General features: G+C 36.6%; 1 protein-coding gene across 2 annotated transcripts; it reads left to right on the top strand.

Annotated features, from left to right (window-relative positions):
• Positions 1-49: 49 nt before the first annotated feature.
• LOC109062502 (guanine nucleotide-binding protein G(I)/G(S)/G(T) subunit beta-1) lies at positions 50-21,609 on the top strand. Of its 2 annotated transcripts, none has more exons than XM_042758967.1 (11): positions 50-458; positions 10,174-10,281; positions 13,435-13,473; positions 13,610-13,716; positions 14,125-14,188; positions 15,347-15,509; positions 16,069-16,135; positions 17,055-17,256; positions 17,391-17,607; positions 18,709-18,824; positions 19,319-21,609. In XM_042758967.1, the coding sequence occupies exons 2-10, from the start codon at positions 10,225-10,227 to the stop codon at positions 18,813-18,815; spliced, it is 1,023 nt and encodes a 340-aa protein (XP_042614901.1). In that variant the 5' UTR covers positions 50-458; positions 10,174-10,224; the 3' UTR covers positions 18,816-18,824; positions 19,319-21,609. The 2 variants fall into 2 exon arrangements, with proteins under 2 accessions (XP_042614901.1, XP_042614900.1); XM_042758966.1 differs by having other exon boundaries at positions 18,709-18,852.
• Positions 21,610-27,107: the final 5,498 nt, after the last annotated feature.

Here is a 27,107-nt window from a genome sequence, read left to right as displayed (position 1 = left end):
TTGCTAAATTGGCTTGGAAATATTTCTGTCAATTCCATTCCTGCGTAAGAGCGCCGCTGTTCTCGCTCGCGCGGCGTGGGGTTTCCCAGAGCAGACTGCAGGGTTACCGCGCCCATCTCCGTCTGATGGCCGGATGAGAGGTGAACTAAACTGGAGAGAAGTGCTCCTTCAAGGAAGGCAACGGGAAGTGGCCACCGACGGACTTATTCGTTGACCAAAGTCTGCAATCAGACATTTATGACTGCAGTTCTTCATCGCAGTTGAGACCCCCCCTCAAACAGGCTCATTTCCCGCCCACTGGAGCGAGTTTTGTCGCTGTGGAAGTGGACTCGGTACTTCTCCCGCTGCTAGTTAGCGAGCTAGCTCGTCTAGTTCGTTGATGCGTGGATTTGACAGCCACACCATCGTTTTTTTCGGTCAATGCCATATAAACAAAGGCCTTTTACGACTGAGAACAGGTATGGAACACTATATGCTTATTTAGAGTGTGTGGAACTGGTGGTTTCGTTTAAAACGGACGAATTTGTTGGATAAAATGCTGGTCACCATAGAGAATGAAGGGGGGTGGGGTGAGGCGCAGGTAGCGGCTAGCCGACCGATTTACATAGACAACAGTGCCAGGCAAATTTATCAAAAACGGCCATTTTAAACTGTTATTAACGTGTATGCTTTTCTAATATGGATTTTAGTGCATTTAATCGCTGAATTCGTTATTATAGCGTAAATGGAGTCGGCCGACTTCACCGGAGGCCGTTTTGCGCGAGCCCGCTTGCTAGCATCTAAAAACGGCTTTACCTCAGAAATTAAACCGATCGAGGATTGTGGGAAATCGGTCGTGTGGTGCTTAGGGGTATTTAAAAAGTATTAAAGGTTGGTTTTGGGCAAGTGCGGTAAGGGTTTTGGTCGAGGGGCTGATCTGTAAGCTAACTGGCTAATTACAGGAGCTTCTGCTGGCAAAATATTCGGCTTTTCAACCCTGCTAGGCCTTCCTCTGTGTTACAGAATCGAGGATTTTTGCTCGCCAAATGCTGGTCGAGACATTGCCTTGTACTGGAGGTGAATATTGATCGAAATGCAGTCGGTAAATAAAGATTAGTCATTTATTGTGTATTACAGTCCGCACCAGCAATTCTAGTATGTGTGCCTGTTTTATTTTTATATTTAACGTAATTTACGTGCAAATGGATTGATTATATGACTCCAAATGGATCCCAATGTGCATTTAAGCGACTTGGCGTGTAAGTGTTTGTCTTCATGCATTAAGTCTGCACTGCTGCTTTTAACTAGAGTTTAAACAGCATAATTGGATTTCCTTAACTATTCCTTAGTCTCTATTTAAAAGGCCTTGCTGGTCAGGTAACGTTACAAAGGTACACTGCCTCCCCTGCCGACATCTCATTGATGCTCCACTGCGATCCTCCCTAAACTGCTTTTGCTGATGATTAAGACATGTTAAATGTGTTTTCTCCTGCGACCCGGTCAACATTTATCACTGTAATGCAGCAGAAAGCTCTGCAGCTCTTCAGATACGCGAAATGAATGGAGCCTGATGGCCTTTATTATCGCTGCTGGAATATTTTAAGAACGGGCGAGCAGCTCAGTATTGAGGTCACTATTAAGGGATTGGTCGGGGGAATATAGGCTATGGGATAAATATGTTGCTGCGCCCTCCTTTTTTTCCCTACCGATCGAGTTTGCCTTTCTGTTCGCTGGCATTTAGATAAAGGAACACCGTTCATGAATAAATAAACGGAATCAATGAATTCTTCAATGTGGGGCCCAAGAACAAGATGGCGTCCGCAGTGTCTCTCTGGCTTCCCTCTCCGCACTCACATCAGCACGCCGTGGATTTAACCCGCTGAAACGGCGAGGAAATGCACCGTTCCGCTGTAAACACGGCGATTTGTTTTAAAAACGAGCTCCCTGGTAAATATTCCGATGCAAAAGTTGATGCATTTTGGGAATAAACGCTCCTCTAGAGCACTAAAGCTGCAAGCCGATCATTATACTCGAAATGAATTGTGAAATAATCGCGTATCGAACAGTATTTCGAGTGCGTTGTGACGTAATCGTTCACAAATTAAACGCGTTTTTTTTTTGTTTTTAACTTGTGCTATTCAGTGCTCTGGTGTTTTATCTGTAGAGATTCTGTATTAAACTGCACATAACGCTCAGGATAGCATGTGGTGTTTATTTAATGCGAATTTATAAGGTTTATTGATTTAAAACGAAAGTAAAAATGGCTGATGCACTCCAAATATTGATTTTGTAGTTGTGAAAGCCACGCAAACATCCTGCTTTTTGTCCATCAGAGTTGGTTCCCTTAAGTTCATCAAAGTTGATATACACTTGTCGTATTTATTATATTCAATGTTCATTTTTAATTTACTTATGCATTATTTGTAATCCATATGCATTTACATGTTGGAAATCCTTCTGAATGGGTTATGTGTGATCTGCATTGTTTGCTTGACAACTTTGAATTGAATACACATTGATTTATTTTTGTAATTGTGGGTAACTTAAAAGCATCAGTTTGATTCCCATTGGACGCCTTAGAGGCTGAGAAGTGGAGGGCAGTGATGGTAAAATTTCTGAATATCCTTTTTTTAATTTCATGTTGACACCCATTTGTCATGCAATCATTCAGATGTTGAGATTGTTCATATAAAATCCCCATATTTCTTTCTCCTAATTCTGGTTTGAGGCATTTTTCAAGTTTTCCATAAAGGTGAGTACTGTGACGTGGATCTGAAGCAACTTCATTTGTCATCTTCTCTGCATAAAATATATGTAGAAGTCATTAGGACAAGTAATAAAACGTTTACATTTATGCATTTAGCAGACGCTTTTATCCATAATAAAAGTTCAGTAATTGGTTGAATTCAGAGTGCGAGCTCTTAAAACAGTCCCACAAATTCTTCGACTGCAAGCCCAGCTCCGGCCAGCTGTTTTTCCATGAGTGACGCTGAGAGGGATTACAGATTTACTGTACATGGATTTTAGCTTTTAGGATTACAGGCTTGGATAGTGATAGTGCTGGTTACTGTCTTTCCTGTGATCCAGCTTTAGCAATATGCATTTTATTTTTCTTCTGTTAATGCCTAATAAGCTGCATCATCCTCCAGCAGTTGGAGTAATTTATGTTGACGGAATAAAGTTCTGTTTGGAGATCACAGCGATGTGCGTTATCATGTAAAACACTTTTAGCGTGTTTGGATCATTTACAAAGGTTTTTGGGAAATAAATGTTTTCTAAAAGGATCTAAGAAAGATTTGCCCTAAAGTGACCTGCAAATATGCAGTCTGTGACACCTTAAGGCCATTTCTTACAGCTCTCTTTTTGTCCTGCAGTCAGCTGACTCTGATCAAGTGTTTGTTGAGAGGGTGAGATTGAGCTCCGCTAGCACATATGTTGATGCCTTACTGCATTCGACTTTGCTTTGTGCTATCTTATACTCTGGTCTTTGGCACAGAGTATTCAGTATTTTTCCATAATGAAGTTTAATTTCAGCAGACAATAAGAGGTGAACCCTGCTCATGGTGTGGGTTTGTAACTACATCATGTTTGTGTATATTGATGACAATATCAGTATCAGCCAATATTTGTTATAACTTCCTTTTTAAATGATCAGCATTGTCCTGATTAACCCGGTACTGTAAGCCTGTTATATCCAGGCTTATTATTTCCGTTCCTTGTTTTCGATGGAAAATAGTTATAAATGGTCAATAAATGGTCTGTTTATTTTGTTTTACTTTTTAAAGGTGATCTGCATTAGCACGATTAGGTCAATATTGTAAGCTGTTAATATCTGATTTTTGAAATATTCAAGATACTTTTTTGCTTTTACTTTTATGATGTTTTCTAAAAAATATATATATAAATCTTTTTCTGCTTTTATAGTATCAGAGCCTTTTCTTCATTTTAAGCTTTCCTATGCTGTGATTTTTTTTTTTTTTACATAGTAGTTTGAGTCCCCCCCCCCCCCCCCCCCATTTATTGGCAGGGTTTGGATTGAATGCCAATATTAAATGCCAATAATACTAGTTTTCTTTTTTCCCCAATTCAAGCAGTGGACTCTTTATATGCATAGAATTTTTATTATATGCAATATTATTTTTACTATAGATCACTGTTTAGGTATTGACCAAATATAATAGTAATCGCTATCCATATCCACCAAACTTTACATATTGGTGCCTCTCTGATAGTATTCATGTTGGGTTGTTGTGCTGTACTGAAGGTGAGATAAGGGACTTACCTTTTGTAACCATGTCATTTTGATCAGCAAGATTAGAGGACTTAGGCGTATTGTCTTGATGCAGGCCCATTTAAGAGGTCAGCCAATCAGGAAGAAGCAAGTGTATAGGAAAGGAAAGATGTTCACCAAGAGAAACATTTTCTGGCTGTCAAACACAAGGAGCCTTGTGCAAGTCACGTAAGGTAAGAAATGCAGAGTACAACCTGAAACTTTAAGGAACTTTTAAAGGTCTCGGCCACATGACTGTGATTCTGGTGTCTCAGGAATTTCTCGGCAAGTAGCAGGAAGTCACTTGCAACGTGCTTGTCATCATCAACATACTTTTAAATATTTTGTCTCTGTTAGCTGAGACCATATCCTTAGTCATGCTGAGTTTTAATTATGTTTTCTTATCTGCTGCCTTTATCAGTTTTTGAGTTATGTTTGCTATGCGTGTAACTTCATAAGTGTAAGTGTTCTTTAATCATTTGATCACCCAAGAAACCTTACATGGGATGCTTAATTCTTTCTAGGGTGACCCCGAATAGTTGACTGTTCGATGCTTTGATAGGAGGAGCCTTATTCAACCAATACCAGTCTCACAGTCGAATATTCGCGAGGTGTTATGATCATGCCATTTTGGCTATAAGGTGCTTAAATGTCTGATTTCACATAGAACTAGTGGTTTTCTCCCAATAAATTATATACAGCCTTAGGGCTGGGCGATTTTTCCGATTGAATCCATTAATTCGAATTTATTGCTTTGCCACAATAGAATTTTTTAGAAATCGAGGAATCACGACCCGTGGGTCAAAAACCATAATGTGATCCGAACCGGGAGATTTGTGATCCGTTGAACCACTAATTTTAATGTGTGTGAATAAATCCAACCACCCCTGTAGATTTAAGTTTCACTATCGATAATCCATGACCGACAGAGGAGCGTCTTGTTGGTAGGGATTTACGTCTTTAACAGGACTCAAACTGATACAGGCAAAGTGAAAGACTGGATTTTTTCGTTCAGGCAGAGTACAAGTGATTTCAAAACATTTAAGCTGGTTTATATATATCGTGTATATATTATTTATCTTGTGTAAGATGCATTTGGTTGAGTTGCGCTGCAGTAAAGTGCTTCATTGTAGTACTTCAGTGCTTATCTCTTCAGCGTGAGCAGGACACACAACAATGCAGAATATTAATAACTTTTTATAATAACAGTTATAATGAGAACACTATTATAATAAAACGCTGTGAAATTTTAGTTCAGTTGCTGTGTTTCTACACGTTGTTGTATGAAGAACGGCGCAAACACGTTCTTTTGCATTCGGGCATTTTGTGCAGATAACCTATAAGTTGTAATATTAACGTTATAAATAAAGAAGTGTATTCTATATGAGATAAATGATGAGTTAAATCCCATTGATTAAACACCTGCTCAACTTCAGTGCGTGCAGCTCAAAACAAAAATGCAGAACATTAATAACTACTGTCATATACATAACGTTATAATGAGAGTACTATTGTAAAAAATGTTGTGAATTCTTAGGGTTTCGCTGACGTTTAATGTTAACCATCTTTTAATCAAAATAAAAAACATTCTTTACCCCGTTTGTATCTGCGAGGCGTCCGTTACACATTTTCCCTGTGTGCTAAAGTAATTATGACTGTCGAATGTCTGACTTGACTCTTTGTAATTTGTTGCCCTGCCCCCAAAACATATGATTCGACTATCAGTCGAATATCGGCAAGATTAAAAAATTCTGATTCGACTATGAAAATCCTGAGTCGGGGACACCCTAAATTATTTCATTGGGTGACGTTCATTAAAACTGTCAAAAACTGCATTTTTCTTCCGATAGCGTATCCGTCTTGCTCATTCATGCAGCCAACTTTCACTTTTCAAACTTGGAACCACTGATTTCACAATTAGGACATGGCATAATGCACCAGAGGGGAATGACAATTACAGGAAATGGATCCAACCAATTTTTTAGTGCTCCATTTAGATTGCTTGACCACAGACATCTGGGAGTAACAAGCATATGTGTGGCTTCTCTGTTATGTAGTGCTAATATCACTCAAAAGTATTGATTATATAATTGTCCTAATTGTCCACAGCTGATCCAAAGCATCTCATAATTTCTTCGTCCTGTCTCCCACCAGCCCTTCCCTGGTCTTGATGTTCCTCTGGACAGTCTTTGCTTAAGCTTGAACCTCCATTTATCTTGCTCAAATCAGGAGGACTAAGACTAGGCTAATGGGAAAATTGCTTGAGAAACGGAATATTGTGCTGCTGCACATTGTTCTGTATTTGAATTAAGTCATTTTTCATGACTCTTTTCTAAAGTACATCATTTGATGTTGGCCTAGAATCTACAAACCCATTTGTAGAACATGAAACAATATTGGGATGTGCAAAAATGACACACACACACACACACACACACACACACACACACATATATATATATATATATATATAGTGGCGGGAGGAGCAAACGACAGACACAGTGGGTGTGGCGTCAGGCTTCGGGAAGGCTTTTATTAACAAAAAGATAACCAAAAACAGGGAATAAAAGTGTCCAAAATAAACAGGGAATCTGGTGTTCTCGTCGTGCTGCGGGGTATGTGACAGGCAGGTAGTGTTCAGGAAGGAAGGGTCCAGGTAAGGGGGGAGTCCGGCAGCCGCACGCGCTCCCCTCTTTGGTCTGGGGAGCGAGGGGCAGCTACTTCTTCCAGCGGCTGCATCAATCTCGCTGGCTGCAGCGCTTGAAGGGACTAGACGGCCCGGCACCCTGGCCCGATGGCCGTGTAACGGGTTGCGGTTCTCATTCAGACCGCGGGTCCGGCAGCTCACATCTTTGGCAGCGCGGGAGAACCTCTACACACCCTTCCTGGACCCACGAGGACACCAGCGTGCACACACGGGGAAGAGACTGGTCTCCCGAGGAGAGGCGCGCTCGGCATTTAAAGAGTGGCGGTGATGAGGCCCCATTTGCATCAGGTGTGCCTCATCACACGCTGCCAGCCCTGGCTCTTCCAGCGCCCCTCCTCTCTCACAAACCCACTCCTGTCGGGAGCTTGGTGAAGGGCGGCAATAATAATTAGTGGGGAGGCAGCCGACTCATCACAATAAATAAATAAATATATATATATATATATATATATATATATATATATATATATATATATATATATATATACATACATACATACATACATACATACTTGAGTTGTAAAGTTGCCTACTAAAGACCCAAAGTTAATGTCTATGCATTTAAAAAACGAAAATGTTATAGCCCTTGATGGCCAAAAATGGGCTTGATGCCAAATTTTGTATGCACCACCACTTTAAATTAGTAATATGCTATCAGTAATACGGATGCTCGTTTTAACTAAATATTTAAAAAGGTTTGCTGCATGGTAAAAATACACTACGCATAAAAAAAAAAAAATTTAGAGAAAAAAACATTTTATTTCATTCAGAAATGGGCCTAATGCCAACATGAAATGTTTACAAACATTATAATAAACACTGTAGTTCCCCTCACTCCACAACAAATCCTTTTAATTAACAGTATTTAGAAAAGAACAAGAATTAAAAATATAAAAAGCTGTAGCTATATAAACAAGCGAAAACAAATTCATTTAGGCTAAACTGAAACCAACGTTGGGTCTCTCATTCGCCACAAAATGAAATGTTTCCGTATTCGCGATGTATTTGAATGCCAAAATATTATTTATTATGTACCCTACTTCTTTTGCGTACCAATATCCACGTAAAACAAAATGTTTTGCATAACATTATAGCAGCATGGTGATAACGCTTAACGGCACAGATTTCACTAGTGTGATTTTTAGTGTTTTTTTTTTTTCTCGATATGTTTGACTGACTGTAAAAGGCTGCATTGTCAAAGGTAGCAATGCTTAACTGTGTGTGCGCGTGTGATTTCTTTCCTTCTAACAGTGGAAGCAACTACTCCTTTAAGTCATAAAGATAAATGGAATTGTAAAAGGTTTGCCTTTATTTGTGTACTTCCACAATAAAAACAAATCATTTTATTTATTTTTTTTTAAATAAGCCTAAAGAAAAATAGGATGCCGCTTTCTGCCGTCTGGTTTCCTTTAGTGCAGCACAAAAATAATCCAAAACACTACATACTAGGCTACTTGTTGCACAGTTTTTCTTTCGTTTTCTTAATTTAAGTAAAAATATATTTCTTGTATAGGCCTATTTATTTGTTTTATACATTTGTTTTAATTCAATTCTAATTTAAAATAATCTTGTCAGTTAACGGTTAATAATAGGTTAATGAGTGTCGGTTGTTGGTTAGGAAAAATAACCAAAATGAACATCCCTAATCAGTAATATTATGTAGTTGAATATACCATTAATGCAACTTTGCCTTGTTTGCTCTACCAAATCCTCCTCTGTATATCTGTGAAGTAACAACACATTGCAGTGCAAATGACCATGAATGTGCCACAGTTGTACATGCGTCAATTTGAAACGTTTGTTCATCATTGCATCTCCTGCAGCATGCAGATCCTTTCCTTGCTCTTCACGTTCCTCTAAAATTAATCCCATCTTTAGCTGCCTTTCTCCAGTGTTAGATGTGTACACTCTGATGGCCCATTAAAACAGCTGCCTTCATCAGCCGTTTGTCTGAGCGCATGAAGGATTTGGGTCAGCAGGATAGGTGCTGCTCTTCCGATCAGTGTCCCGGTGTGTCTTAACTGGATTTGCCTGAAGGAGCTGAATCAAGCGTGTCCCAGGATTATGTCAATGACACTGTAGAGAGAGAGGTGTGAAAACACGGCTGTGGGCTGGGAACGCTAATAGGATGAGAGCTGGCCTAGAAGGACTCGCTGTTGTCAGTCGAGTGTGTTTGCTCTAAATCAAGATTAAAACAGACAGGCTTTTAAGGGTTTCAGAGTGCGTCGGTTTATTTTTATAAAGGAGTTGCTGTTTGGAATCAGCATTTCAGCCTGGAAACCAGACAAAGAATAGTTGCTTACTATGGACATTGCAGCATATTAACCTTTAATGCTAGCTATTACAGTCGATTGCCATTAGTCTATTGGATGAAATTTATATTACCTTATTTACTTTCCTAATTCACATTCCCAGTGCCCATAATGTTTGTCTGCTCAATCGTTCATTTAAAGGAAATATTTTGCTCCGCCTTTGAAACAACTTTCCTTTAGAGCTGATGTCATCAAGCTCTTTTTTTTTTTTTTTTTTTTTTTTTTTATTCAGCCCATCCCTCCAACCACATGACCCCATTCTTGGATGTAGTGCCCAGTTTTCATCATCCAATCCATTCCCAATAGATAAAATCAAGTTCTGCCCTGCATTGTCATTGTATATCCTGTTTTTCTTGGTATTTTATTTCCATAATGTGCCAAATAACATTTTGGGGTTTTTTTCGAGGTAGAGTTTAGGATATGGCATTTTTTTCCATTGCTGATTATTTACATAATAAAAGGACAGCATCGCAGCTCGTTCCTTGCTGTTGTTGTCTTTGTACTTCTGCATTTTTCATTAAGGAGCAACAACTCATTTCACCACAAGAGGAAATGGTTCTTTGGTTGCTTTCAGTAGCTAATGCAGTGGGGTGGGATCTTGAATTTACAGCCTTGTGTATTGATAAACAATCTACTAGCAAGCCATTAACAAATGTTACATGACATGGTAAATGCAAAGATTATTCCTCTTGTAGATGCAGCTAGCGTGAGACGTTAGTGTGAACAATATGGTTGTTTCCATATTTGATGCTGAGACCAGTTTACTTAATATGCACGGAAATATGCACATTCAAATTCAAACTTGGTCTCAAGATGGCCTAATATCCTCCCATTAATATGTATTTTGAAGGGATAACATTGAAATCAGAGCCTAAATGTTTTCTCTCTCTTTTTCTCTGCTGTAGATCAGAACGTGTCCCGGCAGTAGGAGTGAGGCTGAGCTTTAGAAGAGGAAAATGAGTGAACTGGACCAGTTACGCCAGGAGGCCGAGCAGCTGAAGAACCAGATCAGAGTGAGGACCTCTCTGATCTCATACACAACTGCATTATTCAGCATTTTAAGTTGAGCATTAAATGAAATGGATAGTTCACCCAAAAATGAAAATTGTAATTTACTTACCCTCTGGTTGTGCCAAACATGTACATCTGACTGCTGCTGAACACACAAGATATTTTGAAAAAAAAAAAAAAAAAAAAGGTAACCAAACAGTTGCTGGTCTCCATTGATTTGCGCAGTATTTTTTCCATACTATGGGAGTCAACGGGGGCCAGCAACTGTTTGGTTACCCACATTCTGCAAAGTATCATCTTTCATGTTCAGCAGAAGAAAGAAATTCATAGAGGCTGGAACAACTTGAGAGTGAGTAAACGATGACGGAATTTTCATTATTGGGTGAACTATCCTATTCAAGGGTTAGTTCACCCCAAAATGAAAATTGTCATTAATTACTCACAAATGAATTTCTTTTTGATGACAGAATGCTGTCAGATTTCCTTCCATTGACTGCCTTTGTAACTACCACTTTGATGTTTCAAAAACTTCATAAAGAGATCGGAAAACTAATCCATATGAATCGAGGTTGAGCTTCTTATGTTCGTTAAGCAATGTTTACATGCGAGTAAAAGACTAAATTAAATCTGTTCGCCCATAACAAGCGCTCGATTCATATGGATTAGTTTTCCGATCTCTTTATGAAGTTTTTGAAGTGTCAAAGTGGTAGTTACAAAGGCAGTCTATGAAAGGAAATCTGACAGCATTCTGTCATCAAAAAGAAATTCATTTGTGTTCCGAAGATGAACGAAAGTCTTACAGGTTTTGAACGACATGAGAGTGAGTAATTAATGACAGAATTTTCATTTTGGGGTGGACTAACCCTTTAAAGTGCCCCTATTATGGGTTATGAAAGGTTCATATCTTGGTTTTGGGAGTCCTCAACAAGAAGTTGACATGCATGCAAGGTCAAAAAACACTTGCATTGTCTTATAATATGATTTTTATTTTTTATTTTTTTCATTTTTTGCTCAATGACACCCAAACGGTTCGCTCAACAGTTCATTTTTCCAAACCCCTCCTTTGCGTGACACTAAACTGCGGTGATTATGATGTCCCAGTCTCTTGTGATTGGTCTACTGCTTGCAGCGCATGTCAATAATGGAACGCCCGGCCGATCACCATTGCTTAGCCCACAGCTTGGTGGCACAACAACACACACAAATACGTATTTTGCACACTACAGTGCAGAGTACATGACAGCAACAGTTTTTAAAAGAATTACTCCACTGTCAGAATTAAAATTTCCTGATAATTTACTCACCCCCATGTCATCCAAGACGTTCATGACATTCCAGTATTTTTCACCATGTAGTGGACTTCAGTGGTGCTCAACGGATTGAAGGTTAAAAATGCAGTTTCGTTGCAGCTTCAAAAGCTTGTACATGATCCCAGCCGAGGAATAAGGGTCTTATCTAGCAAAATGATCTGTCATTTTCTTGAAAAAAAAAATATATATACTTTTTATTTTTTTTAAACCACAAATGCTTGTCTTGTCTAGCTCTGTGAGGTGCATGCGTACTCTGTCTGTGTACAACTGTTCAAGACAGGGTATGTCCAAAAACTCCCAACACTTTTCTCCTCCAACTTCAAAATTGTCCTGCATTGTTGGTTTACCTTTTTTGTTTAATTTATTTTATATTTTTTTGGTAAAAAATGATATGGTGTTTGAGGTAGGGGAGGTTCAAGTTTTCCCGGGTCTGTGCGCGTGCAACAAGTGGGCGGGCATAAATATGCTAATGTTTCATGTTGACGTGAACTTGAATCAACTTAAGATTCGTTTTAAAAATGACTCATTTTCGTGACTCTGAGTCGATTCTTTCTTTTGAAAGACAATAACTTTATACATGGTGCACTTTTAGATTTAAAGATTTGCATGATTTTTTCATTCACTTAGAGCTGTGTGACACACTGCATGAAAGGTAAATTTCAAAAATCCATAATGGGGCACTTTAAGACTCCAGGTTGAAAGGAGTCAGTGTAGCCTCCGGTTGTTGCTGTGGTAAATTTCAACCATCAGCGGGAAGCGGGAAGCTCACATTCATAATTATAGAGATTTTGACAGGTCTGCTATATTTAAAATATCAGTTGTATTAAAACTAGACATATTTCCAATCCAGCTATTAAGTCCTATGAAGTATGTGCATGTTTGTTTTTGTTTTTTTCAAACCGATTACTTGGTAGTCTCTTGTTACCCAGAAATATTTGCTTAACCAAAAGACATTTAAATACAGAGGGCAGTTATTTACATATTTCTACACTATGCAGGAAAAACATTTACTGTAACCATTCTGTTCTTATTCCTCTCTGAGTTCCAGAAAGCATTTACACCCGATACTTCCTCCATGAAGCCACTTTACATTTTATCTCGGCCTGAGATAGTTTTACCAATCCTCAGTTGTTCTAAAATATCCTCATTTGTGACCCTGGAGCACAAAAGCAGTCTTAAGTCGCTGGGGAATATATTTGTAGCAATAGCAAAAAAAACATTGTATGGGTCAAAATTATTGATTTTTCTTTTATGCCAAAAAATCATTAGGATATTAAGTAAAGATCATGTTCAATGAAGATATTTTGTAAATTTCCTACTGTAAATATATTAAAACTTCATTTTTGATTAGTAATATGCATTAAGAATTCATTTGGACAACTTTAAAGGCGATTTTCTCAATATTTTGCACCCTCAGATTCCAGATTTTCAAATAGTTGTATCTCAGCCAAATCTGATCCTAACAAACCATAAATCATTAGAAAGCTTATTTATTCAGCTTTTGGATGATGTATAAATCTCAATTTTGAAAAATTGACACTTAAGACTGCTTTTGTGGTCCAGGGCCACATTTGTCTAAAATCTTTGACCTTTTAGCCATAATCAATCAAATCAATGATTAAATTAACCATAAAAGGCCATTAATGGTACCAGTTAGATTACTCAGTTTGAGCACGATATGAACATTTTTTTAAAGAAGGAATTGTCTATAACAGCATATCTCATGTTACTGTATGGTTATTATATACTAAACATTAATCCTAAATGTTTTGTATATTACATAATCATGAAATAATGGCTCATTCCACAGCATCTAAACTTTTTTCCTTTTCTTTTTTTTCCTAGGATGCAAGGAAAGCTTGTGCAGATGCCACACTATCACAGGTAAGAAACTGTTTTATTCTAATTTTCTGTTTAAATGTGTAAATTTAAGTAACCGTAATTTAAATCAATGGATTAATCTCTATATTGATGCCATCTGTGTGTATGTTTTTTTTTTAATTTGCATACATGTTTTCAGATCACAGCCAACATCGACCCTGTTGGCCGAATCCAGATGCGCACAAGAAGAACACTGCGAGGACATCTGGCTAAAATCTACGCCATGCACTGGGGCACCGATTCCAGGTACAGAACTGCTCCATCACGTTATTTGCATGATGGCCTGACCTTATTTGTAAGCCCTTTGAAAACATCCTTATGCATCAGGGTGAGATACACCGAGGGGTTTCCCTTTCACAGTGAAGGTGGACGGGTTCATGGCTCGTGTGCTGGCCACTGCATGCTATCCCTACTGCATTGAATCATGTTCTTTTATTGTGTTTGTGTAGGTGGGGAGCGATGGTTGTAAGTAGGTGTTATGACTAAGCATGTTGTTACTATTATAGCTACAGCCAAGAAAAATCCATAACTGTACCATTTTTGTGGCGAATGGTGCTGGGAATAGTTTGAGATTGTTCTGGGAGACAATTCTCCTGATCGTAATTGTGCAGGTAAACCGCACTCGCTCACCTGTGGTCTTGTGTTTCTGTGCAGGCTGCTCGTCAGTGCCTCCCAGGATGGAAAACTCATTATTTGGGATAGTTATACCACAAATAAGGTATTGTATTTGTACTTATTCTTTTCTGGAATTTAGATTTCCATATAGAGCATTTCACTACTACAGGATGAGTTTTAGCAAGTAGCCTTTTCTGGGGTGGATACTAGCAAACATATGTGACTCTGGACCACATTTATCATCTGAAAGCTGAATAAATCAGCTTTCCATTGATGTATGGTTTGCTATGATACCACATTTTTGTTGAGATAGAATTATTTGAAAATCTGGAATCTGAGGGTGCAAAAAAAATCTAAATACTTCAAAAATCACCTTTAAAGTTGTCCAAATGAAGTTCTTAGCAATGCATATTACTAATCAAAAATTACATTTGGATATATTTACAGTAGGAAATTTACAAAACATCTTCATGGAACATGATCTTTACTTAATATCTAATGATTTTTGGCATAAAAGAAAAATCAATAATTTTGACCCAAACAAGGTTTTTATGGCTATTGCTACAAATATACCCCAGAGACTTAAGACTAGTTTTGTGGTCCAGGGTCACATATTTACCTTTTTTTTTTCTAATAATGGCTTGATTTGTTCTTAATAGGCTGCTGTTATAAAACGGATCATTTGACTGTAGGGCATATAATTATTCTATAATTATTTACTGTGTATAAATTATATTTTAATTATTACACACCTTAAATTATACACCATTGTAATTTATCAACCACAAATTTTCAAATTCTAATTAGACTGGTTTTGTAAACATTTGTATTTTTACTAATATTTATTGTATTACACATCTTAAAAATATGACCATACTTTCATCTTAATTACCAACCACATCATTTTTTTTTTTTTTTTTTACTTATTCAGTGCATTCCTATTTATTTTCTCCAATTAATTGCCACAGACCAAGCATCACTATTACTTGGGGGTTAAAAAAAATAAACAACCCAACAGCTGTTAAACCTGGTAACTAGTTGTGCCGATGTTGCATGATGGGAATGACTGAAACCTAAAATGCTCAAAAAAAATTTAGCAAGCTAGTTCCTGATCTTTGCATGGACATTTTTTTGCCCTAACAGGAACCAATATAGAGTCTCTGATGATAAGCTATTTGAAATTGTTTCTGCTACAAGATGTTTATTACTTCCTGTGCTCTTCCACATGTCTTTTCCTGAGCATTCATGTGTTGTGTTTCAGGTCCACGCCATTCCTCTGCGCTCCTCCTGGGTGATGACCTGTGCCTACGCTCCTTCAGGGAATTATGTTGCTTGTGGAGGCCTAGACAACATCTGCTCCATCTACAGCCTCAAGACTCGCGAGGGGAACGTGCGCGTCAGCCGTGAGCTGGCCGGACACACAGGTACAGGACGTGTCCTCCTGAAACACTCACACACTGTTATCTTGGCTCTTGTGAATATACACAAGGGTCGGTGTTTCGCAAAGCTTTTATTACAGCATGCAACTGCACTGGGGTTTTCTGCACCCTCTTTAATATATTTCGTCTGATTGACTTTAATGGCAGTATCAGTGATTACGTAATGCACTCTCATTCTGTTCAGATGATTCAAGATTTTTTATTTGTCACATTTGATACATGGGTTAAGAAATGTCCAGGTCACATTTCACCACTAAATCAAGAGAAAAATATATTTTATAATAATTACATATTTTTTTAAATGTGTATATATTAATTTTATATTAATTATTTTTTTTTGCAATATCTATTTTAATGACATAAGCTTCTTTCCCCTTTAAATTGTCATGAGTGTAATGCACCAATGTAAATCATCCTCCACACAATGACTTATTGTTCATTCACAGATATTATTTTATTTTTAACTAAAGTGTAATACATTCCTTAAGATTTTGAGAAGAAATATTGGTTTGGAATCATGTATTAAACTTCCTCCCCTCTTCAGGATACCTCTCTTGCTGCCGCTTCCTTGATGACAACCAGATTGTTACAAGTTCTGGCGACACCACCTGGTGAGTGTGAGGAACTGCAACCCAGCAAACCCACAGCTTGGCTAGCTCAGATACTAAAGCTTACATCTGCAATTAGGACCACATTGTAATCTCTTCAGGAATATTTTTATACTTTTATTTCTTCTTTAAAGTCAGGAATCAGATTATAAATGTAAAAAAATTATTTTACATGTCATATGCTTTGTATTTGTTTTATGTCTGCATTCTTCTAAAAAAAAAAAAAAAAAAAGGCCATTCTATAAAATCAACTTTCAGGAAGTTACATCATTGGAACCATTCTGACGACATTATGGGGAAGACAAAAATCATTTCTTCCCACTTTTTTTATTTTAAAGACAATTTATGGTGTTAGCTGCCACCTTGTGCTTAAGAAAAATTCATTTTAATTTGAGAAATATATGTATATCATTAACTGCAAACAAACAATAAGGTTGTAGGCTAAATCTTATGTCTATTTCTTATTTTTAGTTTATTTTAAGTTAATTTGTTAATTTCAAAATTTACTAATACATTTTTAAATACAAATACAAAAATATGTGTTAACATTAATGTCATGTGAACATGAGCGAACAATGAAGGCTTGTATTTTTATTATTAAATATTATCTTAAATTATTTAATTTGAAAATAATTAAATGTTGCTTTATTTGTTAACAAATGAAACTTACTGTAAAAATTAACCATAAATAAAAAAATTATGTAATAAGCGACATAAGAGTAAGCTGATTTAGCATGCAACCTATAATATTTATTTTTAGATATTTAATTATTTTTCTTATAAATTTAGACATGATCAGATTTCAGCTCTTATTTGCAGCTCTGAGAAATGTTCCAGTTCATTTCTTCAGGTCTTTTGATCTCTCAGTTGTGTGTGTGTGTGTGTGTTTTGAAGCATCTGAATGTTGTGATCTGTCCTGCAGTGCTCTCTGGGACATAGAGACCGGTCAGCAGACGACCACATTCGCGGGTCACACCGGGGATGTGATGAGTCTGTCTCTGGCTCCGGACACCAGGCTGTTCGTGTCAGGAGCCTGCGATGCCTCGGCCAAACTCTGGGACGTCCGTGAGGGCATGTGCAGACAGACCTTCACTGGCCACGAGTCGGACATCAACGCCATCTGTGTGAGTGTTCTGCCTCATTCTGACTAGCAACAGTACAGATTAAAATTAAACGATGTATTCTTAGGAATATGTGCTGTAGTGCATGTAATCTCTTGAAGTATTAAAACTAGAAAGGGATCGTATTCCCCCCACAGTTCTTCCCCAATGGAAACGCATTTGCGACTGGCTCTGACGATGCCACCTGCCGGCTCTTTGACCTGCGCGCTGACCAGGAGCTCATGGTCTACTCTCACGACAATATCATCTGCGGCATAACCTCTGTGGCCTTCTCGAAGAGCGGCCGCCTGTTGCTCGCCGGCTACGATGACTTCAACTGCAATGTTTGGGACGCCCTCAAGGCTGACCGCGCTGGTGAGATACGCACACACACACACACATGGCTGGAAAACTGCAAAAATATGCGACTAATAGTGGTCTAGTGACCGCCCTTAAAGCAAACAAATCAAACATACAACACGCACGCACACACACACACAGTGGTGCTGTTTTACATATGGTTCGGTGCTTGCTTGATAACATGCATAACATTGGTTCGTCTCTTTTGCATACAGCAACATGCACAGTGCAAGTGGTCTGTTGAGAAAAAATGCACATTTTAAAGCTTTTATAATGTTGAAATATAACATTTTAAGTCTTCAAATGAGTTGAAATGCACACTGCTATTTTATCGATTGCATACACTTCATTTTTGAGTAAAAATCTCTTCTGTCCCCAGTGTTTTTAGTGTATACATGAAATACAAATATTGGCCACATTTCAGCTCTTTGGAACATTGAAAACATTACAGTTGAACATTTTTAGGGCTTTGTGATTTGTTTATTAACAGACTGTTTGGCTTAAATATTTACCTTTTCAATAAGTTACTTTGTTAAATCTGTTTTTTTTTTTTTTTTTTTTTTTTTTTTTTAGATTGAATTTCTTTGAAAATCTTTTCCACACAAATTTATTTTTATTTTTTTTCATTCCATACATATAACATTAGTAACTACAAACTAGCATGTATTTTCACTCAGATATTGCTTGTAAATTTTAGACAATTACAAAGAAAAAGAAAGTAACATTGAATTATTCATGAAATTTTGAAGTAGACTGAACTAAATGGTATGTACTTGTAAAATGTACCACAATACTCACAATACTTTTATTTAAAATTTTGAGAAAATAGTTTTTTTCACAGCATACAACAAAAAAAACTAATTAAATCAATAACTAAAAAAAAAACTCTGTTCGGCATCCTCTCCCTTACACTGAAAATTAATGTAGAAACATTTTTCACTCAGAAACGGCCAATTTTACAGTTAATTACAAGGAAAAAGGTATGTTACATTTTAAAGTAAAAAAAACCATACCAAGAAAAATCAGATTTTCTTGTCAAGCATACTCCAATAATAATTTTTTTTTTAGATTTTAAAAAAACATTAGGTGGTTTACTGACGTTTGGACTCTTTTCAGGTGTGCTGGCCGGCCATGACAACCGAGTAAGCTGTCTGGGTGTAACCGATGATGGTATGGCAGTGGCTACAGGGTCCTGGGACAGCTTCCTCAAGATCTGGAACTGAACGCTGAAGGTGCTTTCAATACAACATGTCCGATACAGTAAGAATCAGCCTCTTCCAGCACAACCTAATGTCAAACAAGAGAAACTATCTATCCTCGTATCACCTCCTGCTATTTCTGGCTACACTTTAGTGAAGATCAGAGGGCTGATATGTAAAGGCCAGATTTTTTACAACTTTATAGTTACACAGAATATAGCTGTGGTAGCTGATGTAGTTCTACATTATGAACAATCAATCAATCATAATTTTATATTATTATTATTAGTTTCAGATTTACTTTGAAACAATTTTCCCTCTAGAATTGATAGTTTTACAAATACAAAGAATTTGTTTTCCAACCACTTATGCCTAAATAAATGAGTTTAGTTTCTCAGTGTGCCTTTTTGCAATATAATAGTAATTTGTGCATTTATCATGGAAGTTTATATGGAGTTGTCTGATCTAAATAAGTAATTCTCTGAATATCTGCTTTATCATTTTCATCTCTTTTCATCTGTCCGCAGATATCATTTGAACTCCAAAGTTGACTGGAAGACCATTCCAACTTTAGAATGTTAAATTTCACAGCATCGTCAACAAAACACCTTATAAAACTGACTGACACCACCATGAAAAGAAATAAAACTTGTAAGGGAAACCAATGCATTTCCTACACCAAGAAGAGCACAATTTGTTTTATCACCCAGCTTAAAGAAAATGAAAAAAAAAAAAAAAAAAAACAAAAAAAACAAGAAGAATTCCTGTGGTATTAAATGAATAACTTGCATTCCCTCTCGGACCATTCTGTGTCACCCTGTAAGAGAAAACACAAAACACTATCATCCCACGCTTGTGTATCATGTGTCTAGAAAGCAAATGTTGGAGTGTAAATGTACAAATTATTTAACTCTCATATTTTTTTCTTCTTTTGTTCCTTTTATCTGATAGTCCATCTTCTAGATCTTTTTCCCGCCTGTTTTATCTGTTTAGATGATATGTTTCTGATTAGTAAAACTTTTAATCCTGTTATAAAACCATGTGAAAACAAGAAGAGTCATGTAAAATGCTGAAACTAGACCAGGATGGAAGAGCAGCTTTTTTTGACCATGCCAATCATGTGTTTTGTTTTATTTGTTATTTTCGTGTGCACTAGGTTGCTCTAGAGGTTGTGTAGTTTTCATGAACGTGACTTGAGCGAGAGGTAAAGTTCACGCGCCCTCTTTTGAAAGCTTAATATTCATATTTTTGGGCGTCCCCCAGACAGCGTTCACCTCTGAGCTGTTCTGATTGTTAACGTCACTGGGCTATTGCCGATCACCGGCTAATAAGAGCAGCCTTAGCTTTCTACAAAATGTAATCCTGATCTGTGCATTAGTTAACTTTCAGTGTGCATCCTGGTCCTTTGTCATTAAAGAAAAAAGAAAATGCCATATCTCTTTGAAATACTTTGCCATTTCTGAGTCCGAGGTACTCGCTTCATTTATCTACGAATGGCCGTTGTAAATATGGGTATCCGACTTGCACGCGAATGCAGCATTATATCCTTAGCTAATGTTTCTTTCCAGTCTCGTCACAGCTTTGTTTGCACAATAAGAAACTTGACTAACGTTTTAAGCGTTAACTAACCAAGCACATGCTGTTAATCACATTGAATGCTAATTTTAATGTAGAAAATGCACAAAAAAAAAAGTACAAAAAAAGTGAAAAAACTCACCAAAAAAAAAAAAAAATACAATCCTCTCTTTCATTGGATTAAAAGCAGTTCAAACTAACCCCTTAGCTTATCTTCTGGTCTTACGTTTATACGTTCCTTCGAGCTTTCGGCTTTAAGTCCGATTTTTGGGATTGTTTTGGTTGCCGGGCGTTGGGGAGGTCGGGTGGGGAATGTTTAGATTTTTTTCAGTGGTGTCTGGATCAGTGTTTGGAAAAACAAAACCTTTTTCTTTACTTTCTATTTAGCCCAGTTCCAGAGAGAGAACAGATAGCCCTGTCTGTGCTTGGAAATACAGTTACTACTATGTGAATGAAATGTTGTACAAATCAATGTCTGAAAATAATGATAATTCTGAAATTTTTAAGTTAAGCGTTTTATTTCATCTGCCATGAATTAACGTAGTCGCATGCTGTAGAATTTGCTTAAACAGGAGCTGACGTCTTTAGGCCCACTTACCTTCACCGGGACGGCGAAACCGATATGAAACTGAGAAATTGTTGATTCCAGATGTTTCAGACATGCTGTGCATACATCCTTTACTTTTACCGGCGAAGCTATGCACCAATGTGAGAAATCGTGAGGGAGATACGACACATATTTCCTGCAGACGACCTGTAAATCATGGCCATGCTTCCTGAAATTGTCCCGAATTAAACGACAGTTGCGAAAAGTTTGAGTTTTCTAAATCAAAACGTTTGATCGAAGAAATGCGAGAAACTCTTTTGGCTTTTCTTTAAACGTTTTGTAATTGCATCTGACATGGCAGAGTCTTCTGTTCTTTTTCCACTGTAAACAGATGCACTTTCTTTAATAGTTGTGACTTTTTTTATTATTATTATTGTTTTTTCCTTTCTCTGCGATAATGTACAATAATTGTGATGTATTTGTGTGTGCTGCCACCAGTAAAGATTAATTGCAGTTCAATTAAAATGGATTCCCCTTATTTTCTCTCTTCATTAATAACTAGATCTCAGCACTCCCTATCTCACCTTTTGTATTTAAGTTCAGTCTGTCGGTGTACCACAGAAAGCTGGATGCAACATAGATACTATATTAAAATGTACTGTTATTTAAGATGTAATAAAACAAGTTTGAGATGTCTCTGATGTGCTGATGATTTGCTAGAGAGTTTGCCACAGCAGAAAGTAACTGTAGTAAAAGAGCTTTTTTAAGGTCCGTTCAGACTGAATAAGCATGTTCATCATTCTTCAGACTTCCTGGAGTAAATGATGCCGCCATCATTTGATATTTGGGTATGTTTCCAGTCTAACGTGTGCTTGCCTTTGCTAGAAATGAGTTCAGGTAGTCATTTCCTCATTGAGTCATATTAATCTTTAATGAATAACTTTTTTTTTATCAGTTATTTCCAGGCATGGGAAACTCATGGGATGTCTTAAAAGTTCTATCTATGTCCTTTTCTTAAAAAAAAAAAAATTACATATTTTCACTTGCACTAAAGTTACTTTGTATACACTTTTAAAGGTCTGGTAACAAAGGACCGCAAAGGTCATATAAAATGTATTGGTCAATCTCTGACTTTTGGTCAACAACAGTAAACAAAGTGTGTACTATTTACCCAAAAGCCAAAGAAAATGAAGCAAACACAAACTATTAACATGGCTGTATAAACAAAGGTCGTTCCAATGAAAACAACACTATTGTGTCCAACCAGAGGATCTTCTGTAGTGCACTTGACTGAATTGTGACTTATTTGGCTGATATGCGCGAGTCTCCTTTTTTGGTAGCTTACTTAGAAATCTTCATACTGTAAAGTAACTGGAGTCTGTAAGTGGCCATTACTGTTCTTAAGAATAACATTTCTAAATAAACCAGCTGTCGAGAAGGCTGTTGATCTCAGCGGGTCCTTGACTTGCACTGGAAATGGAGATGGTGTTATGGATAACTGTTCCTAGTCTTGTATCATTAACCCTTGTTATCAGAGTTTGAGTCTTGATGTTGATTGTGATCTGGGCCTTTGTTGTAAAGGGATATTTTGCTGACAGTTTACTAAAATATGAGTCCTCTATTCATAATATTGCTTTCTCCAGTGGAAAAAGTCAACTCGTCTGAATCGAGAGAGAAATATGCACAGATCAAACACCGTTTACATGCCAAAACCAATCAAATGTTGGTGGATTTTGATGTGAGAGGACAACGGGATGGACTTTTTCACTGGAGGAATGTCCATATTATGCATGGACTCATATTTTAGTTTGATATTAAAATAGTCTTGATGGATTTGTTTCTTATAAACATGCAGCTTTCGCTTCACAAGATGTTAATTGATGGACTGGAGTGGTCTGGATTATTGTATTGTTTTATCAGCTGTTTGGACTTTCATTCTGACGGCACCCATTCATTGCAGAGGATCCATTGGTGAGCCAGTGATGCTACATTTCTCCAAATCTGTTCTGATGAAGAACAAACTCAAAACCTTGGATGGCCTGAGGGTGAGTCAGCTTTCAGCAAACGTTCTTTTTAGGGTGAACAATTCCTTTAAAGGAAAAAATGTTTCTTTCTTCTGTGTAACACAAAAGGAGATACTTTGAAGATAATTTTGGGTCCAAACCCCATTAACTTTCATTGAATGGTCCTAAAACCCTGATATCATTTAAACAAAATATTTTGTGTGTTCTGCAAAAGAAAGTCAAACGTTATGAGGGAGGATTTTAGTTTTTGTCCCTTTTCTGTCCCTTTAAGTTGGCTGGTATTGCTCTAAAATAAATCCATAAGTTAGTAATGGGCTTATAAATTTGAAAACAATTGCAAATTTAGCATGTGAATGTGTCTTTGAACATGTATCTACAATGCATTCTTTGTGAATTTATACAAATGGCTCATTGTTGTCACTTGTATATGCAATAATCAGCGGTTATCTTGAGAAAAAGCAGACAAAAATAATAAAACCTCATTTATTAGGTACATGATCTTGTTAATACAAATATCTAACCTGGCATGTGGCAGCATAAAAGAATGCATAAATGGTCCAGAGGTCCAGCTATTTTTTAAACCAAACATCAAAATGGCTAAGAAATATGATCTAATTGCAGCTAATTACTGCATGAATATGTAGTCAAAAACGTGATGCTATCATATCATTATGACCCCATGTGTTTCTAGGCAAGATATCCAGTGTACTGCATGCATATTTTACCTCTTTTATTAAAGGGTTTTAATAAATGGTTTTCAGTGCAACATTCTTAGGTGGTCGAGAATGTTTAGATGAGAACATGTGCCTCAATAACTCGGCCACATATCTGTTTCTCTTTCTGGTGTGTTGTTTTTCCTCCCTTTCTCCAAAGGAAATGATTTTGGGCCAATTATACCTTATCTGATAGATCTATTCCTGTTTCAGAGGAAAGAAAACCATATGAAAGATGCCTCAGTTTAGCAGTGAATTCCTTTAGAAACAAATGAGTTTCTGAGAGACAGAAATCACTGTAAAAAATGGTGTGCACTATCTACTTAAAAAAAAAAAAAAAAAAAATTATGGTAACAATATTACACATACACTGTAAAAAAAAAAAAAATTCATCATGGGTCTTGTAATTTTCGTTTAAAAAATCAAGGTGATAATTTAAAAAGTGTGTATATTTTCTTAAAGAAATTGTGGTTCAGTGTTGTTTAGAAAATGTTGAGAACTTTTCACTAATAAAACCAAGAGATTATGTTTTCCTCATATTTTATTTTAGGAAACCTAAGCAGTTTTGAGGCTTGAATTGAGGAACTGATTAAACTGAAAAAATAAATAAAATATTAATAAAATAATGTTTATTTTAAGAGAATTAGCTCAATTTTGCAGTTTTTTTTTCTTGGCAGTGATTTTTAGTTCCCAGCATGCTTTGCATATGGCTGGATATGGAGAGTGAATATTGAAATTAAGTGCTACTTTGTGTTTTTGAGTAAAGGGAAACATATAGTAATGTATAATGTTCAGTTATATTTGACATTTGAAATAGTTTCTGTTATGTTGAAGTTTCTGACGTTGCATTGTGCAGAAGAGTTAGAGCTTATGGTTATGGATAACTGCATGTAGGCTGCTACTACTATGAGGCGTGATGCTTTGTTCATTCAGCAGTAGCTTTGCTAATGCTAGTGTAGTAAAGGTTTTCCCTACTTGAGCTACTTGGCTGTATACAGACTTTTTATTGTACAAAAAAAACCCCCTCAAAGTCAAATACAAACAGACTCAAAAAAAAAATCACAGGCTATATAACTTAAAATAAATGAGCACATTTTACTAATAATATTAAAATCATTGTGTCATAAATTAAATAATTTAGGAGATTTTACATGATTTATTAAGGTAGATTCCGTAAAAAAAAAAAAAAAAAAAAAAAAAAACAAGCCTTAAAAACTACTTAAAAATAAATATAAATATATAAAAATAAAGGTGCTTAAAAGGTTCTTCACAGCGATGCCATAGAAGAACCATTTTTGGTTGCATAAAAAAAAACTATTCAGTCGAAGGTTCTTTAAAGAACCATCTCTTTTTATAATCTTTCGTCACAAAGAACCTTTGGTGAAACAGAAAGGTTCTTCAGATGTTAAAGGATGTTAAAGGGAACCATTTAGACAAAAAGGTCCTTCTATGGCATCGTGAAGCACCTTTATTTTTAAGAGTGTATAACACAACCGTTTGAAACCTTTATTGTTAAGTAATGCATTCTGTGTCCCAATTTGCTTTCAAATAACGAGGGCTATTTAAGTAAATGCAAATGGGAAGTGGTTGTCACAGATTATGAGTTATTGATGAATCAATGCTAAATAACAGAGTGCAGGTTTTAAAAAGTAACAAGTAGGACACAGTATATACTGCAGTAAGTAGTACACTAGTTTTTTCATGCTCCTTAGCTCACTTGTCTGGTTCAAACAGTACTTGAGTCCCATAATTTTGCTTTCATAAACATCCTTCTTGCATGTAGTGCTTCATAAGCAGTTTAACAGTAAAAGGGAAACTCAAGGCCATCATGTAAAATGAAACATGAGATTAAGAATGTCAATGATAACATACAAAAGTGGTGAAACTATCCTGTAGGATGCCTTCATGAATGCATTGATAATACTGGCCCTTATGCAACGAGAAAGCTCAGATAAATGTTGTTTGCAAATTAACAGTGATATATAATTTCTGTCAATTTGCCTCTTAGAAATAATGCAGGCTTAAAGACTGATTAACCTTATGGTGTTTAGATGCAGTCAGTGAAAATCCTGAAATCACATAGTTACACAATCTTCCCATCTTAAATCATATTAACCGAAGTTGCAGCCAAGTTCCACCAAATGTTCCACTGAACTTCCTCTCAGTGGGGTAATAGATAATGGTCTTTTGTTGTTTTTTGGGATAGAATGTTTCTTTGAAGTTTTAGAATTCTTATTTTCAGAACTCATATGATCCATTGATATAATGAACACAATGAATAATTTCTGATAAATGCAGATAAATGTTTCGGTGATGCAATCAGCAGAACAAGCTGCTTTGAAAACACCTTCTGCTTGCCTGGAACTTGCATCAAATTATTCTAAAAAGTACTCTTTACTAGCTTAGGGGAGTTCATAAAAAGACATAAATGAGTCAACTGTTGTCATACAGTAAAAATAAGACACCATATGAGATATTTCACTTTTGGAATAATATGTTGAGAAATGCTTGAGCTCATATTTTGATTGCAGACTTTTAAATCTGAGGACATTTTGAGGCATTTTTGACATTCCTTCTGAAACTCTAAAGCAGCATGTAAGATTTCTATCTGAGAAGCAGGAAATCTCAGCAAACCTCTCCGTTTGTTCCTCATTCAATCTCATTGCTGTCTAGGGAATCTGATTCAGATACAGATACCATTTGTGACTTTTATTTCCTGCAGGGAACAATGATTTCTGTCTTACAATAATGCCCTATAGTAACAATAGAAGAAGAGTATCTTCTCAAACAATCTTTGCTCGTTTTTTATAAAACGGGATATACACTCTTAAACATAGTTTTTCTGTTTTCTTCCATTACCATGTTTTACTGTGATTATACGTTTCATGTTTTAGCGGAGTGGGTGTGTTCTTTCAGAAAGCGCAGGGGTGATGGAGTGCATTCATTTCGAAATGTTTATGTGCAAATGTGTTTTGTCTGAACTCCTGTTCTTAATCCTCATTTTAAGTATTAATTCAAATATATGATGAAGAAGGGGTTAATTTTATTGAAAATAGTATGTTAAAATTCAGCAAGAACAGTGAAAATGGGTATGTAAGGCTACTGTCACTAGTTGAAGGCAGTGCTAGTGGATGGATTGTGTTTAGTGGCAGATGAACACGGTTATTGTTATCACTGATTAAATGCAGTCAAACTCCAGCTTCAGTGTTTTTTGAGAGTTGCTTTTTTTTAATATATATATATACAGAATGCGTTTTTGCATGAAAACGTGAGACGCAGTACAGTGAAACGAAAAAACGCAAGGTCTAGGACGCTTTTTAAAAAAGTTCAAAGAGGTCATGAACATGAACTATAAAAACATCTTGTAAATTTCAGAGCTCAAAGCTAGTTAGTCTAGCTTTAGTCTAAAAATAGATTATTTTGAAGCCGATCTGCCAAAATGACAGGTTGTGGAATG

This window comes from Cyprinus carpio, chromosome A6, assembly GCF_018340385.1.
Source record: "Cyprinus carpio isolate SPL01 chromosome A6, ASM1834038v1, whole genome shotgun sequence".
NCBI classification, from domain to species: domain Eukaryota; kingdom Metazoa; phylum Chordata; class Actinopteri; order Cypriniformes; family Cyprinidae; genus Cyprinus; species Cyprinus carpio.
This window is presented reverse-complemented; position numbering and strand designations above follow the sequence as displayed.

Excerpts from the sequence above, each read along its gene's own strand:
- LOC109062502 (XM_042758967.1), top strand. The coding sequence starts at position 10,225 with ATGAGTGAACTGGACCAGTTACGCCAGGAGGCCGAGCAGCTGAAGAAC. Across the intron at positions 15,510-16,068 it reads TGAGCTGGCCGGACACACAG|GATACCTCTCTTGCTGCCGC; the intron begins GTACAGGACGTG and ends TCCCCTCTTCAG. Across the intron at positions 17,608-18,708 it reads CCTCAAGGCTGACCGCGCTG|GTGTGCTGGCCGGCCATGAC; the intron begins GTGAGATACGCA and ends GACTCTTTTCAG.